We start from the raw sequence: 13747 nt of genomic DNA, 5'->3' as shown, positions 1-13747 counted from the left end.
CCTGAGCAATTTTGTACATGAAAAGGGCTACACGAGCAATGAAGATTGCCCATGTATATTTATACGGCCATCCCAAGATGGATTATGTATAATCTCGGTGTACGTAGATGATTTGAATATCATCGGTACACTTGAGGATATTGAGGAAGCAAGTTCCTACTTGAAGTCGGAATTTGAGATGAAGGATTTGGGTAAAACCAAGTTCTGTCTAGGTTTGCAACTGGAACATTCCCATGATGGGATTCTAGTGCACCAGCCTACCTACACTCAAAAGGTGTTGGAAAGATTTGGATTTGACAAGGCATATCCTTCATAGACTCCCATGATTGGACGGTCATTACAGCAAGACAAGGACCCTTTCAAGCCGAAAGAAGAGGGGGAGGAAGTTCTGAGTTCAGAATTTCCTGACCTGAGTGCTATTGGAGCGCTCATGTACCTCGCGAATTGTACACGGCCGGACATTGCGTTCACCGTCAATTTGCTGGCTAGTTACATCTCTGAACCTACCAAAAGGCATTGGAAAGGTGTTAAGGATGTCTTTCGGTACCCGCAAGGGACCAAAGATTTTGGGCTATTTTATAGAAGGAATCAAGACCTATCTTTGATAGGCTATGCCGATGCTTGGTATTTGTCGGACCCGCATACATCCAAGTCTCAGACTGGATATGTTTTTCTATGTGGTGGAACTGCTGTTTCATGGAAATCGTCAAATCAAAGTCTTGTATCGACTTCGACGAACCACTCGGAAATCATAGCACTATATGAAGCATCACGTGAGTGTGTATGGCTTCGACGGATGGTTCGCCACATTTAGCAAACCTGTGGGCTGAACACCGTCCGGACCCCCACCATTATCTATGAAGATAATGCAGCTTGTGTTGCACAAGTACAAACGGGTGATGTGAAGAGTAATCTCACCAAGCATATAAATCCTAAGTTTTGCTATGCACATGAGTTGCAAAAGATGAACGAGGTAAAGGTCTTGCATACTAAGTCGTGTGAAAATCTTGCTGATTTGTTCACCAAGTCACTACCGGCATCCACCTTTGAGAGGTGTGTGCGTGGAATCGGTATGTTGAAACTTAGAGAGATGCAAGGTTCAGGGGGAGATACTTCACATACTCATCAATAAATCTTAACCATGGCGATCAAGTACTCATCTTGGAGATTGAGTAGGTTGTACTCTTTTTCCCTCAGCAAGTTTTCTTGCGTTTCTCGCATAACGTTTTTAACAAGGCAATCTGTGCAATATAGCACTGTATCCTATGCGCCCTTTCTCCATGTGTTTTTCCCACTGGGTTTTTTCGGAGTTTTTGAGGCATATGGCATACGGATAAGTGCCCAAGGGGAAGTGTTGAGGAACGGGTCGATGGGGGGGAGGGCCACCGATACGTGCGCCTCCCTCCATCTCCCGTAGACTCGTTCCTCCACGTAACGTTAGTTGTGGGCTCTTATCCCCTACCTATTGGGCCTACATAAAGGAGAGGAGGCATACCTTGTACGTACCGTTGAGATCAGAAATTAATAAAGAGCTCCTGTTCTTCTCTACTTCCTGGTGTTCATCTACTTCGTGATTGTGTGTATGATCGACTCCTTCGACTACGATCTTGGTGTGTAACCTCGGAACTGGCCGGCCGGCAAAGGTTGCACAACACTTGGCAACTGCATTTAGAAACTAGAAAAAACCCCGCGCGTTGCCGTGGGAACTTAAAGAGAACAATTTTGCAAATAAATAGCGTGGAAGCTATATTTAGAATGTAACATAGGAAAGTCTCACAAATTATCCAAATGATTTGTTATAGGTATAATTTAGTCAGATTAAATGGCAGGATATTTAAAACATAACATGAAGGTTTAAACATATATTTACAAATCACGTCACCAAAATTACTTTTAAGTGCTCTTACATGGCTAATGATATTAACCAAAAGGGAGATTCAAAATTAAATGATCCAGGAACAATGTAAGCACAATTTGGAAAGTAAAGGGGCTGCAGAACAAAAGATTGAGATAATTGAACAACAACTATGAACCGAAGAATGAAGTATGTAACCACAACATGTATTGCTAGGATAAAAGAACGCATGGACTAAGCTAGATCTTTTCCTTTTCCGGTACTGGCATGCTCTGTGCACATCATCAATATCCCGCCTGCAGCAATATCTGAAAGGAAGATGAAATATAAAATTTAAATAACTGGAAATTGTAGTTACCAGAGGCCTCAAGATGGCCAATACGAAAATAAAGAAATCTGAAAAGAAATTGTGTGCAAGGGCACATCCTCCCAATTTTTCAAGAACTCAACTTCAGGAAAGATAGGCTTTAACAGAGAGGAAGATGATAGTGAGGGTGATATGTATGTACCGTAGGTGAATACATTGACTATAGACTATAGGCTTCTTCCTCCGTTGGTAGGCAATGGCCGACTGGTACACCTCCTGCACTTTAAACAAAGGAAAACCAACCATACAATCGCACAAGAGACCAATTAAAGCATACGAAACAGATGAATCCATTTGATTTAAGCCACAAACAGGGAGCGCGGAGCTCACCTTGCAGAGTGACTCTTTCAGGCACCAGACGGTAACCACCAAACGTTTGCTCAAATCCACATCAGTGCAGGCTGCAGCTCGATTGAGAAACCAATCGGGTGCATCGATGGTCGCGCTGGAGCCTTTTGCGGCACAACTCGCTGTAACATCCCAAATTTTCAAAACTCTTCAAATGCATTGCATTTCATAAGCATCATGCCACCCTTGCATTTAATCACATTTAAAATCCCAAAGTTAACCTAGAAAACCCTTTTGCAAAATTGCTTTTATTTGATTTTGGCCACTTTTCTTGCTTTTGGTTAATTGCATTTTAACCCATGAGTGTTTTGGCATAAAAATGGCTTTAATGCATTTATAAAGCTACCCCATGTTTTGGCTTTTGAATTTGTTTTGAGACACTATTTAAATTATTAGCTAAAAGACCCTAAAGGCTAATTTATAGCCAAAAGTATTTTTAATCATTTTATTTTGAGGGAATTCTTGTCCCAAAAGTTGAATCATATGAAAATATGAATTTATAATTTTTGTTGCAATTTATTTGGTTTGATTAGGAGCTTTGAATCAAATTTGGTGTTCAAAAACAGAAAATAGAAAAAGAAAAAGGAAAAGAAGAAAAAAAAGAGAAAGGACGGCCGGCCCGGCCAAATGCCCTGCCCAGCCGCGCGCGAACTGCCTGAGCCACCGACGAGTGGGGCCCGCACGTCAGCTCCGTCTTCTTCACGAATTGCTCCCTGATTTTTCGGGCCACGCGCCCGTCCGAACCGCGCACGACTCCCTCGTGATTTCTCCGCGCACGAAGCTCAATCCCGTTTTCTGAACACGTCACCCCGAAGCCCAAACCCCCCTCTTCCTTTTCCCCCAACTCCCGCACCCAATTTCGCTCTCGTGTCACTGAAATTTCTCGCCGGAAAACTGTCTCTGCCGCCGCCGTCTTCTCGCCGCTGCCGTCGTCCCCGTGAGCCACTTGCGCTGCCAACCCCCTCTTTCTTCTTCTCTCTCTCGCGCGCATCGTTTGACGCGCTTGGATTTTGCTTTGGACCGCCGCAGCCTCGCACCACGCCGCCAGCCGCCATCCTCCGTCGTTCTTGGCGTCGCGTCCGTCGCTCCCGAGGGAAGCCGCCGCCACCATCGAACGCGCCTCGCCGAGTCGCGTCCGTTCCGCCACTTCCCGAGCCCGAACCGCCGCCAGAAGCCGCTGCGCCATCGCCGCCCGAGCCGCCGCCGCCGTCTTCCCCGTCTCCAGCCAGAACCCTAGCCGCCGCCGGTGAGTCATTCTTTCCCTGCCGTTGGATCCATCTTGAATGGCTGAGATTAGAACCCTAACCGAACCGATACGGGCCACTCCCATGCTGCCACGTGTCACAGTAAAAATTAAAAATTAATTCCCGGCCGAATTAAATGGTAACTTTGCAGAAAAGCCCCTGGAACTTCAAACCATCATATCTTTTAAACCGTTCGACCAAATTTGAAGTTCTATACCTTTCTGGAATCCTCACAACATGTAGAATCTTTTGGCATAGTTTAATTTTGACTTTGAACAACTTTACCAGAAGCAGATTACAGAATGCTTAATTATGGTTTAATATTCAAATGAACTATTTCAAACTAGTTTTGAGCATGTTAGCTCGTTGAAAAATATTTTGAGTATACTCTCTGTCCATTAGGAGCAGAGAGGAAATTATTTTGTAAATAATATTGCCACACAAATTTAACCTTGCTCCATGCTTTACAAAAATCAAATAAGCTTTTAATTAAAACCCATCTTTGTTTCATACAAAGCTTTTACCTCGTTGCTATTTTATAATCTGTCCAAATCTTGTGTGAAGCTTTTCAAAACAGAAACTAAACATGTTACATTTAGAACCAACCTAAGTGTGCATCATCATGATAATTGTATCATGGCATGTTTTTGTATTGAATAGCATGTTCATGTGTGTGTGTTTCCTTTTATTTTAGATTGTGTGGATTGTGAACCTTGTTGTTGCAAAGAGTGCAAGAACTACCGCAACCTTGGACAAGGCAAGTTCACTTTGATCATCTCTCAAATAATTTTTACTATGCACTAGTTGTTTTATTAGTTGCACTAGGAATATTAATTGTACCTCTATGCTAGCTATAAATCCCAGGTAGTATAGTCTACCCTTGCCATTACCTTGCTACCAAATTGCCATCGATTGTAGTCGAATGCTAGGCTATGGTAGTATCGTGGGGAAAATTACTACATTATGATATTGTTATGGCTATGGAGAAATGAAGTGTTTTATTAGAGTAAGACAAAACAATTAATTCAATGAACCATCCTAGGTGGGCGGCTTTGAGGATTTTGAGGTTATGCGACGTCAGGTCCATTTCTATGGGTCCCTCTGAGTCGACTCCCCGTGGATTCGGGGAGGGATCGTCCATGGACGTCTCCCCGTGGATTCGGGGAGCGCTTGCGTTGCAAATGTGGAATGCCACCTGGGGTAACCGAGACTGGACTAGTTTCCTATTTAGTAGCTTCCAGTACAACCACAATGCTAAATGGGCTCTGGCAAGACAAGAGTATGTTGTATGAACTTAGACCCGAGGAATTGTACTGAGGTAGCATGTGTAGGGGGAGCGTGATTCTCTCGTGGTTTAGGGAATTACCTCTGAAAATCTCGTAATCGACGCCGTTGCTACTCTACCCTGAGAATAGCAAGGGATTAACCCGTCGGTTTCTTGTGGGGAATGTGTACAAACTCTCGAGAGCGTCAAAACTAAGTACTTAGCCGTGTCCCCGATTATGGACAATTATGAACAACTGGATGTGGAGCTGTAAGGAAAGTCTCACTCATTCTAATTTCTTAATAAAATGAATGGTTTGAACTTGGGTTTAGAAGCATTGATGTGTCTACTCAATGTTCTTAGTTTAATAGGAGCATGGGTGTATCTACCCCATGTCCAATAGTGATAAAATTTATTTGATTAAAAGATAGGAGCTTGCCACACATTTGATTAAACAACTATCTTTTAATTAAATAAAATTTATTTGATTAAAAGATAGGTTCTGTTATAACCCCTAGTGATCTTGCCAATACATTCAATGTATTGACCCTAGTGGCTGCATCGTTTAATGATGCAGAAAGCTCTGACGAAGAGTAAGAGTACGTTCTGGTTCTTTGGGTTACGGGCCTATATCCCAACACGCTCTCAACGTGGTGTTGATGTAGCCCTTGTATCTTCCGTTTTCCGCTGTTGAACAATTGGTTTATTTCCAGCTAACCCATGAGGTTATGCGAGTTTGTAAGTACTTTTAAATTCTGGATGATGCGTTGTAATATTGAGACCTTTGTTCTATGATATTACATCTTGAAACTGTGTGTGCTAGTGAGTCGATCCAGGGACTAGCACTAAAAGCACAGAGATCGAACCCGTGTACGGGGGCGGTCGCTTCACTCGCGATGACAGCATGGAGATTGGAGAATGATCCAGTGTCGCTGCATTGGTGGATCTGAGGGCAGTGTCCCTCCGCCTCTCCGCCGGAGCGGCCTCTCTGGAGGCGTGTCTAATAGAAGAGAGATCGAAGAGAGATCCCAAATCGGTTTATTCTTTCCCAAATCCCCAGCGAATAAGGCATGTCCTCCCCCTCCAAATCCTCCCGATTTCCTTTCCCGTTCCGTCGCAATTTCCTCCCGATTTCCAACCACAAAATCCGTTGCTGCCTTGTCCAATCTGCGGCCGCCTCCTCCTCTTGAATCTCCGTCCGCGACGTTGCGACTACCGCTTGGCGTGGAACCACCAATTCGAGGGCGGCCGGGGGCGGGACGGCCGGAATCGCAGGAAGGAAAAACCGAGTTATAGTGGAAACCGATTTTCTCTCCAGGAAGGTAACGAGGGAAAAGAGGATGAGGAGACGAATATATACTCCCGAGATAATGAGAACCGTGGCGGCGTTTCATTTGAGCACGACAAATCATAAAAGACGAGGAAGGGGAATCGCACTGGGTAGGAGGTTAGTGGAAGGAGAAAGATCGGGAACGGGGAGGGGGCAGGGAGGCGGACGGCTCAGTCCGTCCGGGGCAATTAACATGTTACTTTCTCAAAAAAAAAACACTAACAATGCTGATGTGACAAGTTGCTGACGTGGCATGGCTGCATGTGCAGGAAAATCAGATAGTGGGTTACCTCTATTTAGATATAGATGATTTATGGAGCAATCTTTGCTGTGACACGATGCTAATAATGGTCTCCACGCGCAAGGCTAAGCAAACTACATCAGTCGTCACAACGACACAACGCTCCTCCGAGCCCCTGGCTCCGAGTTTGCCTTCTCCCCCACGCTCGTCCTCTCCCCCCTTCTCTTCGCATCGTCGCCTCAAAGGTCCAAACCCTCCCGGCCATGGCGAGGCCGCAGCAGGAGGCGATCGACACCTTCGTGAGCATCACCGGGGCTGATGAGGCCGTCGCCGTCCGCAAGCTCGAGGTAGTGCCCCAATTCCGCTCCTCCTCCTCTCCCCTTGTTTCCCCTTGTTCGCTGTAGGTCGACCCCGAATCTCGAGAAACCAGTTGCGCTCGCGGGGTGTGCGCGTGGTGCCGCGCGACGGGGTTGAGATGTTCCCGATTCGTTGCGTGCCTTGATGAACCCTGGAGGTGTCCTTGATGTAGTTATATGTGCTGCTTGTGCAGTTATGGATTGAATTACATTGGCAAATCTCTGTCGGCTTGCTACCTCCACCCTTTATGAATTACAGTATGATTTTGTGAAAGCCCAATTTGATCACATAACCCCCTATTCGCAGTTACTGTTCCAAATGAATGGACGATTTGCTTGGCCCATCTCTCTTCTTTTTTTAAATGCCTCAAAGTTCGGTTTGCGGAGAAAATAAAAACTTACTTGATCGTCTAGGTGCGTTCCATGATGAAAATGGAATTTACACATGTAGATGCCAGCTACTATTTCAAGTGTAGTTTCCTATTGAGCCTGTTAACTGTGTTCGGTGCATCCACTGTGCTAGATCTGATACTTATAACTTTAAGTCAGAACACGCTTAATAGTTGGGCTATAATGTTATCTTCAAATGGTAGTCTTTCTTTTCTTGAGATCTTGCTAATTTTGAGAATGGGTGTGGTTGGTAGGTAGGCCTCCAAATTGGTTGTTCCAATGCAACATTCTGCCATCACTGTCATCAATATATTTACTCATAATAGCTTACTGATGAATGTCACACAGGAACATGCTGGTGACCTTAATCAGGCTGTCAATGCACACTTCAATGAAGGAGACAACACATTGTACGTTTTTCAGATTTTCCCTCCAGGTACCATGTTGCACTAGAACAGATAAATGATATGACATTTTTTTTTTCAGGAACAGGATTGATCAAAGTAGTGTACCTGCTAGTCATGATGATATGGAGCTGGATGGACCACTTGATAACACATTCCGAAGTTCTGTGTTCCCTGAAACTCTGCACGACCCTTTTGCACTTATGGATCCGAATTTCCAGCAAACGTTTTTTGATCGAGTTGGCTCTGCTGGTACTCTGAATCGTGATTTGCACAATTCACACCCTGGAGAGCCACCTATTGAAGTTAAAGATAGCAACACTCAAGCTGGTCCTTCTCGTCAGGCTTCTGTTATTGAGAATGTCACTGGACATCAGTCTTCGTATGGCCCTGAAGGTCGTGAGACTATCATAATTGATGATGACGATGAGGAACTTTCATCTCTGCCATCTTCTCAGCATGGTAATATCCACAGAAATGCCTCGCAACCAAGCCCTCCTGTGCCAACTGCTCCTCCACTGGTTCATGTTACGGACAATGACATAGAAGAGGAAATGTTTCGGGCTGCAATAGAAGCTTCAAAAAGAGAGGCTGACGAACTCTCAAATGTACGCTGTTGGTTATTGAATCTCTCTCCACAGGGATAAATTTGAAAGAGCATGCTGAGTTGCTGACTCTTATTTTTCTCCAACATGCTTTTGTGAATCTTGCTTTACCTAAGTTTTCAATAAATATCAGGCAGCAGAGCAAGCAGGGACTCAACATCTAGAAGGCATAAACTTGGGAGATCATTCTTTGGATGAAGACATGGAAACTACTGGTGGGACAGTTGGAAGGTGAATATTAACTTTTACCCTCTTGTTCTTTATCCTCAGGGTACCTTACTGTCTTAGGCTAATAGCAATTGATTCATCATGTGTTTTCTTCCGTTTTTGGAGGCAAGAATTAGTTACTGGAAAGGCTGGAACATCTACGCAGTCAACAAATGAAGAGAACTCCCAAGAGGAGACTGATGATGTTGAAGAAGAGCCATTAGTTAGACGTCGTTCTAGGCGCATCCCTTCTGGAGACACAGAGCCAACACAACCTATTCTGGCGGATGATAGCCCTCCCTCAAGTTCACAGCCTCAAAACATTGATCGCCAGTATAACACAACTGATTTCCCATCAGAGGTATTATAAACTTAATCTGCACCTTAATATTAAAAGGTTAATGGTATTTACTTCGTTGCTCACATTCTTCTTTTCGGAAAAGTGGGGTGGCATTTCTTCTGAGGAACATGATGAAGCTGTTATGCTTGAGGCTGCAATGTTTGGTGGAATTCCTGAAGCACCAACATATCCATTCTCAGTTCCATCTCAAGGAAGCTCGAGTCACTATCCCCAAATAGTGCATTCTCCACCACCGGCATTAACTGAGCAACGTTTACTGCGAGGGCAGCAGGTTTGTGCTTGAAGCTTTTTGCATTTGTTGGAAATGCAAAAAAAAAAAACGTATGATGACTTTTAGTATGTTTGATTTATAGGATGATGAGTACCTTGCATCACTTCAAGCTGATCAAGAGAAGGAGCTTAAGGCTCTACAAGAAGCTGAGCTCCGCCGGCTGGAAGAAACTGCTGCAAGAGAAGCTGCTCTTGAGAAACAAAAACAAGATGAGGAGGAAAAACATAAAAAGCAACTCGAAGAAGAGGTATCTTTCTGTTACAGATAATTCAGAAAATGATTGGATGATAGGTAGCAATCTTCCAATATTTGAGTAATTAGATGGCTACTGTGAACGTATTAAGCTTGGCGTTCAAGTTTTTATTCAAAAACCTAGTGATTTAGTTAATCTTATGCTACAATGGTCTTATTTTTGGTTTGTTTGCCAAGCAACATACAGTTGTATTTAGTTTTGATGGAGATAATCTATCGTAAGATCTGTACTGAGAACGGTATATCGTTATAGGCTTGCATCTGGTCTGTTTTTGGGTTTAGTTGGCAAGCAATAGTTATCTGTCATGACTAGTGCAAGAAATAGAGCAAGAGGATTTGCCCGCTGCCCCCAATGTTTCCCCAGTTGATTCATGTTCATCCTGGAGATAGGCTATAGGTGGCAATAGTGCTACTTTCGAGAAAATTTTATGATAACCGGACTCTTTCCCTGTGCAGTTCATATTATCTATGCGCTGTTGATGATATGCCAGATTGCCAGATATGTTGTTCCTTATGTTTTATGTAAAATAGGAACTAGAGTCCAATCTTGCCACCAAACAAGCATCATTGCCATTGGAGCCACCTACAGACAAGGAAGGTGCTATCACACTTGTAGTTCGCATGCCTGATGGTAGTCGGAAGGGTCGTCGCTTTCTAAAATCTGACAAGTTTCAGGTAAACTGCTTTTGATCTGCCAAATTCCAGAACATAAGCATTCATTACACTCTCCTCTTGCCATTAGTATTTGCTTCTGACATGCTGGTTTCCGTGCAGTTCCTTTTTGATTTCTTAGATGTCGGCAGGACTTGCAGGCCAGGAACCTACAGATTGGTAATTCTCTAGTATTAGTATTTCATTTTTTTTAATAGTACTTAATATACTTACTTCCACAAAGAGGAAACTGTACTGATAAAAATGAGTGCAACCTAGTGTTTGTTCCTTATTGATTGGTATGTCAGATGCTTGCAGTAACCGAAGAGGTAGTAAATACTGTCATGAGCTATCCAAACCAATAATGGGTGCATATGATCCTAAATTGCTAATAGCAGATTGAGATGTTTATCCCAATGTATGCTTTATTGTCAAGTGTCCACATAACTCAGTGCTATTTTCTTGATGGAATCAGCTAGAATTCCTTTACATCTGTGTCGAGTTTTATTTTTGTGAGCTTCTGTAGCATCTATAGACCCATAATTATGCATGAACGATGTGGCTAATGGATATTATTGTACTGAACCTTCTCGAGTTGCATGGTGTGGCAGCCTGGCTGGATTATACCTATTTTTTGTTCATTAAGAAATTGTGGATGCAAGAACCAAGATTTACATATATTGAAAGAAGTATGTGTGTTGCATTAACAGTTCTATGCTTAATAAGCAACAAAGAAAATGGTATGTGCTTTCGTGCTCACTGTGTAATACATTAAACTCTAGTCGTGTTAGCCAACACCTGATAGTTATGTTTGCTCCTCCTTTGGCTGCTGTGAGCTGTTAGGGGAGACCATTCTTATTACAGTGCATACTAGAGCACTGCTTCTGTGGCACTTCATCCATATATATTCATGTTGGTTCAGTGTCTCTAATTTCTCTGTCAGTCCATGAACTATGTTTGATCCGAGCAGCATTAAAAGTCATACCCACAGGCCCCAGCCTTTCTGCTTGTTGATGGTAGTACTAGTATTGTATATCATTTCCCACCATTGTCTGTGGAAGGGATTGTGGCAAAATATTATAGATTTGGCAGGCTAATTAGTTGGCTACAAGCAGCACTAGGAGTTCTGCTTGGACATACACTCATGTGTTCCACTTCCACAAACCATCTACAATTATGTCTATGTAGTGAAAGTAACACAAGAAAATTGGTAGACACTGACCAAGCTCATAACTGTGGCGCAAACAAAGTTCAATATAGCTGTTCAAATGCACTCCCTCCGATCCATAAAAAGTGTCGCCCATTTTGTACTAAGTTGGTACAAATTTTGTACTAAGTGGGCGACACTTTTTATGGATCGAAGGGAGTAACTTTGAAGGTGGAAGTACAATTAATTTGTTTTGTTCCATTCTGTTGATCTTTGTGGGCATTGTTTACAGACCTCTGGTTAAATCGTTCATCTCTAACAATCCAGTCTCATGTTTACCTTTTTGTATCATTCAGGTGAGATCATATCCCAGGCGTGCTTTTACCACTGGTGATGGTGACCTGTCATTTATTGATCTTGGATTAACAAGCAAGCAGGAAGCATTATTTATAGAACCGATTACTGAATAGAGGAAAAGATTTGGCCACGGCTAGGGGATATACTATCTGAGAGTTGGTTGGGTCTTACATGTTTATACTTGCATATGTCATTTTGGTGCAAATTTAAATTGCTGATGAAAATTTGTGTAAAAAACTGTCTTGTGGTGCAGAAATGTGTGTCGTCATTTGCTGCGCAGTACGGCAGTGATACTTTGCACCTCTTCTTTTTTACAGAAGCTTTGCACCTCTTGAGTTTTATGTAATGTGAGGGTAAACTGTGAACAGCGTAGATCCAAGATATGTGTAACAGTTGCATCCACGACCAGTGTTAGTTTCAAAGGGTAACAAAGGGAAACTCGAATCGCCTTCCCCGTGTAAATACTGTGTTTGTTACGTTCGGTTTAACCGTGATTTGTGGTCTCATGGGTATGTCGCTGGTTCATGTTGCTCGTTTCTTGTTTCGCATTCACTTGGATGTAATGAGCACGATTTGGTGGCAGCAATTGTTACTCTCAAATGGCCAAGTATTACCCTATCTCACAAATTGACAGAACGATTTGGTCGAGATTTCAATGCTGAATAAGAGCTTTATCATTTAGGACAGTAAAACAGGACAGGCTCGACTGATCAAAAGGGAAAACGAAAACCAGAGGACCGACAGACACAGCACGTAAGCCACGCAGGACACAGACACTACTCGATGATGGTTGCTGCTGCTGCTGCTGCTTAGACCATCAAACATCTTATTCATCATCTTGATCGATTCTTCTCGTTGCATGAAAAGCCCGCCCCCGCCTTCAACAGAAGCTCGCCGCGTCATCAATCTATCACTCTGCAAATGAGCCACAACCGAACGAACCAGTCAAAAAACAGCGGCAAATATGCAATCGGCGTGGAGTACATAAAGAATTTTAATCGACTCGAGACTTACGGCAGGAGATGCGCGGGAGGCCGCACTTGGCGGGGAGGCTGTTGATGATGTCGATGGCGCCGCAGGCGCAGTCGCGGGAGACGGAGCCCAGCGCGGAGCAGCACTCGGGCCCCGGCGCGGGCAGCGCCTGCCCGGGCATCGGCGGCACGCTGTACCGCGCGCACGGCCCGAGCTGGCTCAGCTGCGCTCCGCAGCTGGGGTTGGGGGACGGCTGAGCCACCACCACGCCTCGCATGGGCGCCGCCCCACCCAGCAGCAGCAGCACCAGCAGAGCCCAAAGCGCCGCCACAGCGCGCGGGTGCATCGTCTGGGCCGTGCTCATTGCCATCGCCTTCGCAGACGCGATTAGTAATGTTCTGGAGAATGCCTCGTGTAGGTAATGGTTTGCCGGCGGTGTGGGTGATGCGAAGGCATGAAGGAGGGCGTGATTTTTATAGGTGTGGTGAGGAGGAGGGGGGGAAAGGAAAGCGGCGAGGCTCGCGTTGCTCACCCACAGCTATATGCACGCACGCAGCGGCCGCGGTGGGTGCTCCGATCGGCGCCGGCCGGGAGGAGCACAGCAAGCGTGTGAGCTATCCACCGAGCGCGCGCGTCGGCGAGCTCAGCTGACCGGTCATTGGCCCACGCGGAGCTGGGCCGGTACTGGAGAGGCCGCTGGGCTACCGCTGTTTAGAAGATGGGCGGACGTTGGTCGAGGGACCGGGCCAGGACAGCAGAGAGTCCCCCTAAAAAAACGTAAACCAGCGGAAACACCGTCTGGCACCCGACCACTGGACACTATAGTTCGAACACCATGAAAATCATTTTTTTTTCTAATGCAAGTATAGATGTATACGATATATCTGTACATTTTCGTCGAAAGACAAATTGATTTGTGGTTTGTGTAACAATATTTGATTAAGAATTGAGGTGTCCTGGTAATTGTTGGCTCAATCGGTTAATTGATATAAATACACCATGAATTTATGGTACATTTTTTCATGTATATTGCGTATTTTGTGATATGGAATTGGCCCCTCTTATGTTTGTCTCATGCTCCACCACTGGTTGGACAATAATGTCGCAATACCCACAACACTAGCT

General features: G+C 44.4%; 2 protein-coding genes across 2 annotated transcripts; one reads left to right on the top strand and one right to left on the bottom strand.

Moving 5' to 3' along the window:
• Positions 1-6775: 6775 nt before the first annotated feature.
• LOC100842492 (plant UBX domain-containing protein 13) lies at positions 6776-12112 on the top strand. Its single transcript, XM_003578425.4, has 10 exons — positions 6776-6996; positions 7744-7805; positions 7882-8407; positions 8538-8635; positions 8738-8972; positions 9055-9243; positions 9326-9490; positions 10027-10170; positions 10270-10326; positions 11650-12112. Exons 1-10 carry the CDS (start codon positions 6913-6915, stop codon positions 11761-11763), a joined length of 1674 nt encoding a protein of 557 aa, XP_003578473.1. The 5' UTR covers positions 6776-6912; the 3' UTR covers positions 11764-12112.
• A 188-nt stretch (positions 12113-12300) lies between these two features.
• Positions 12301-13289, bottom strand: LOC100832684 (protein YY1). Its single transcript, XM_003576705.4, has 2 exons — positions 12665-13289; positions 12301-12565 (listed from the first exon to the last, which is right to left on the bottom strand). Exons 1-2 carry the CDS (start codon positions 12990-12992, stop codon positions 12561-12563), a joined length of 333 nt encoding a protein of 110 aa, XP_003576753.2. The 5' UTR covers positions 12993-13289; the 3' UTR covers positions 12301-12560.
• Positions 13290-13747: the final 458 nt, after the last annotated feature.

This window comes from Brachypodium distachyon, chromosome 4 (assembly GCF_000005505.3).
Source record: "Brachypodium distachyon strain Bd21 chromosome 4, Brachypodium_distachyon_v3.0, whole genome shotgun sequence".
Lineage (NCBI taxonomy): Eukaryota > Viridiplantae > Streptophyta > Magnoliopsida > Poales > Poaceae > Brachypodium > Brachypodium distachyon.
Note: the sequence above shows the minus strand (reverse complement) of the source record. Positions and strands in the feature narration are given on the sequence as shown.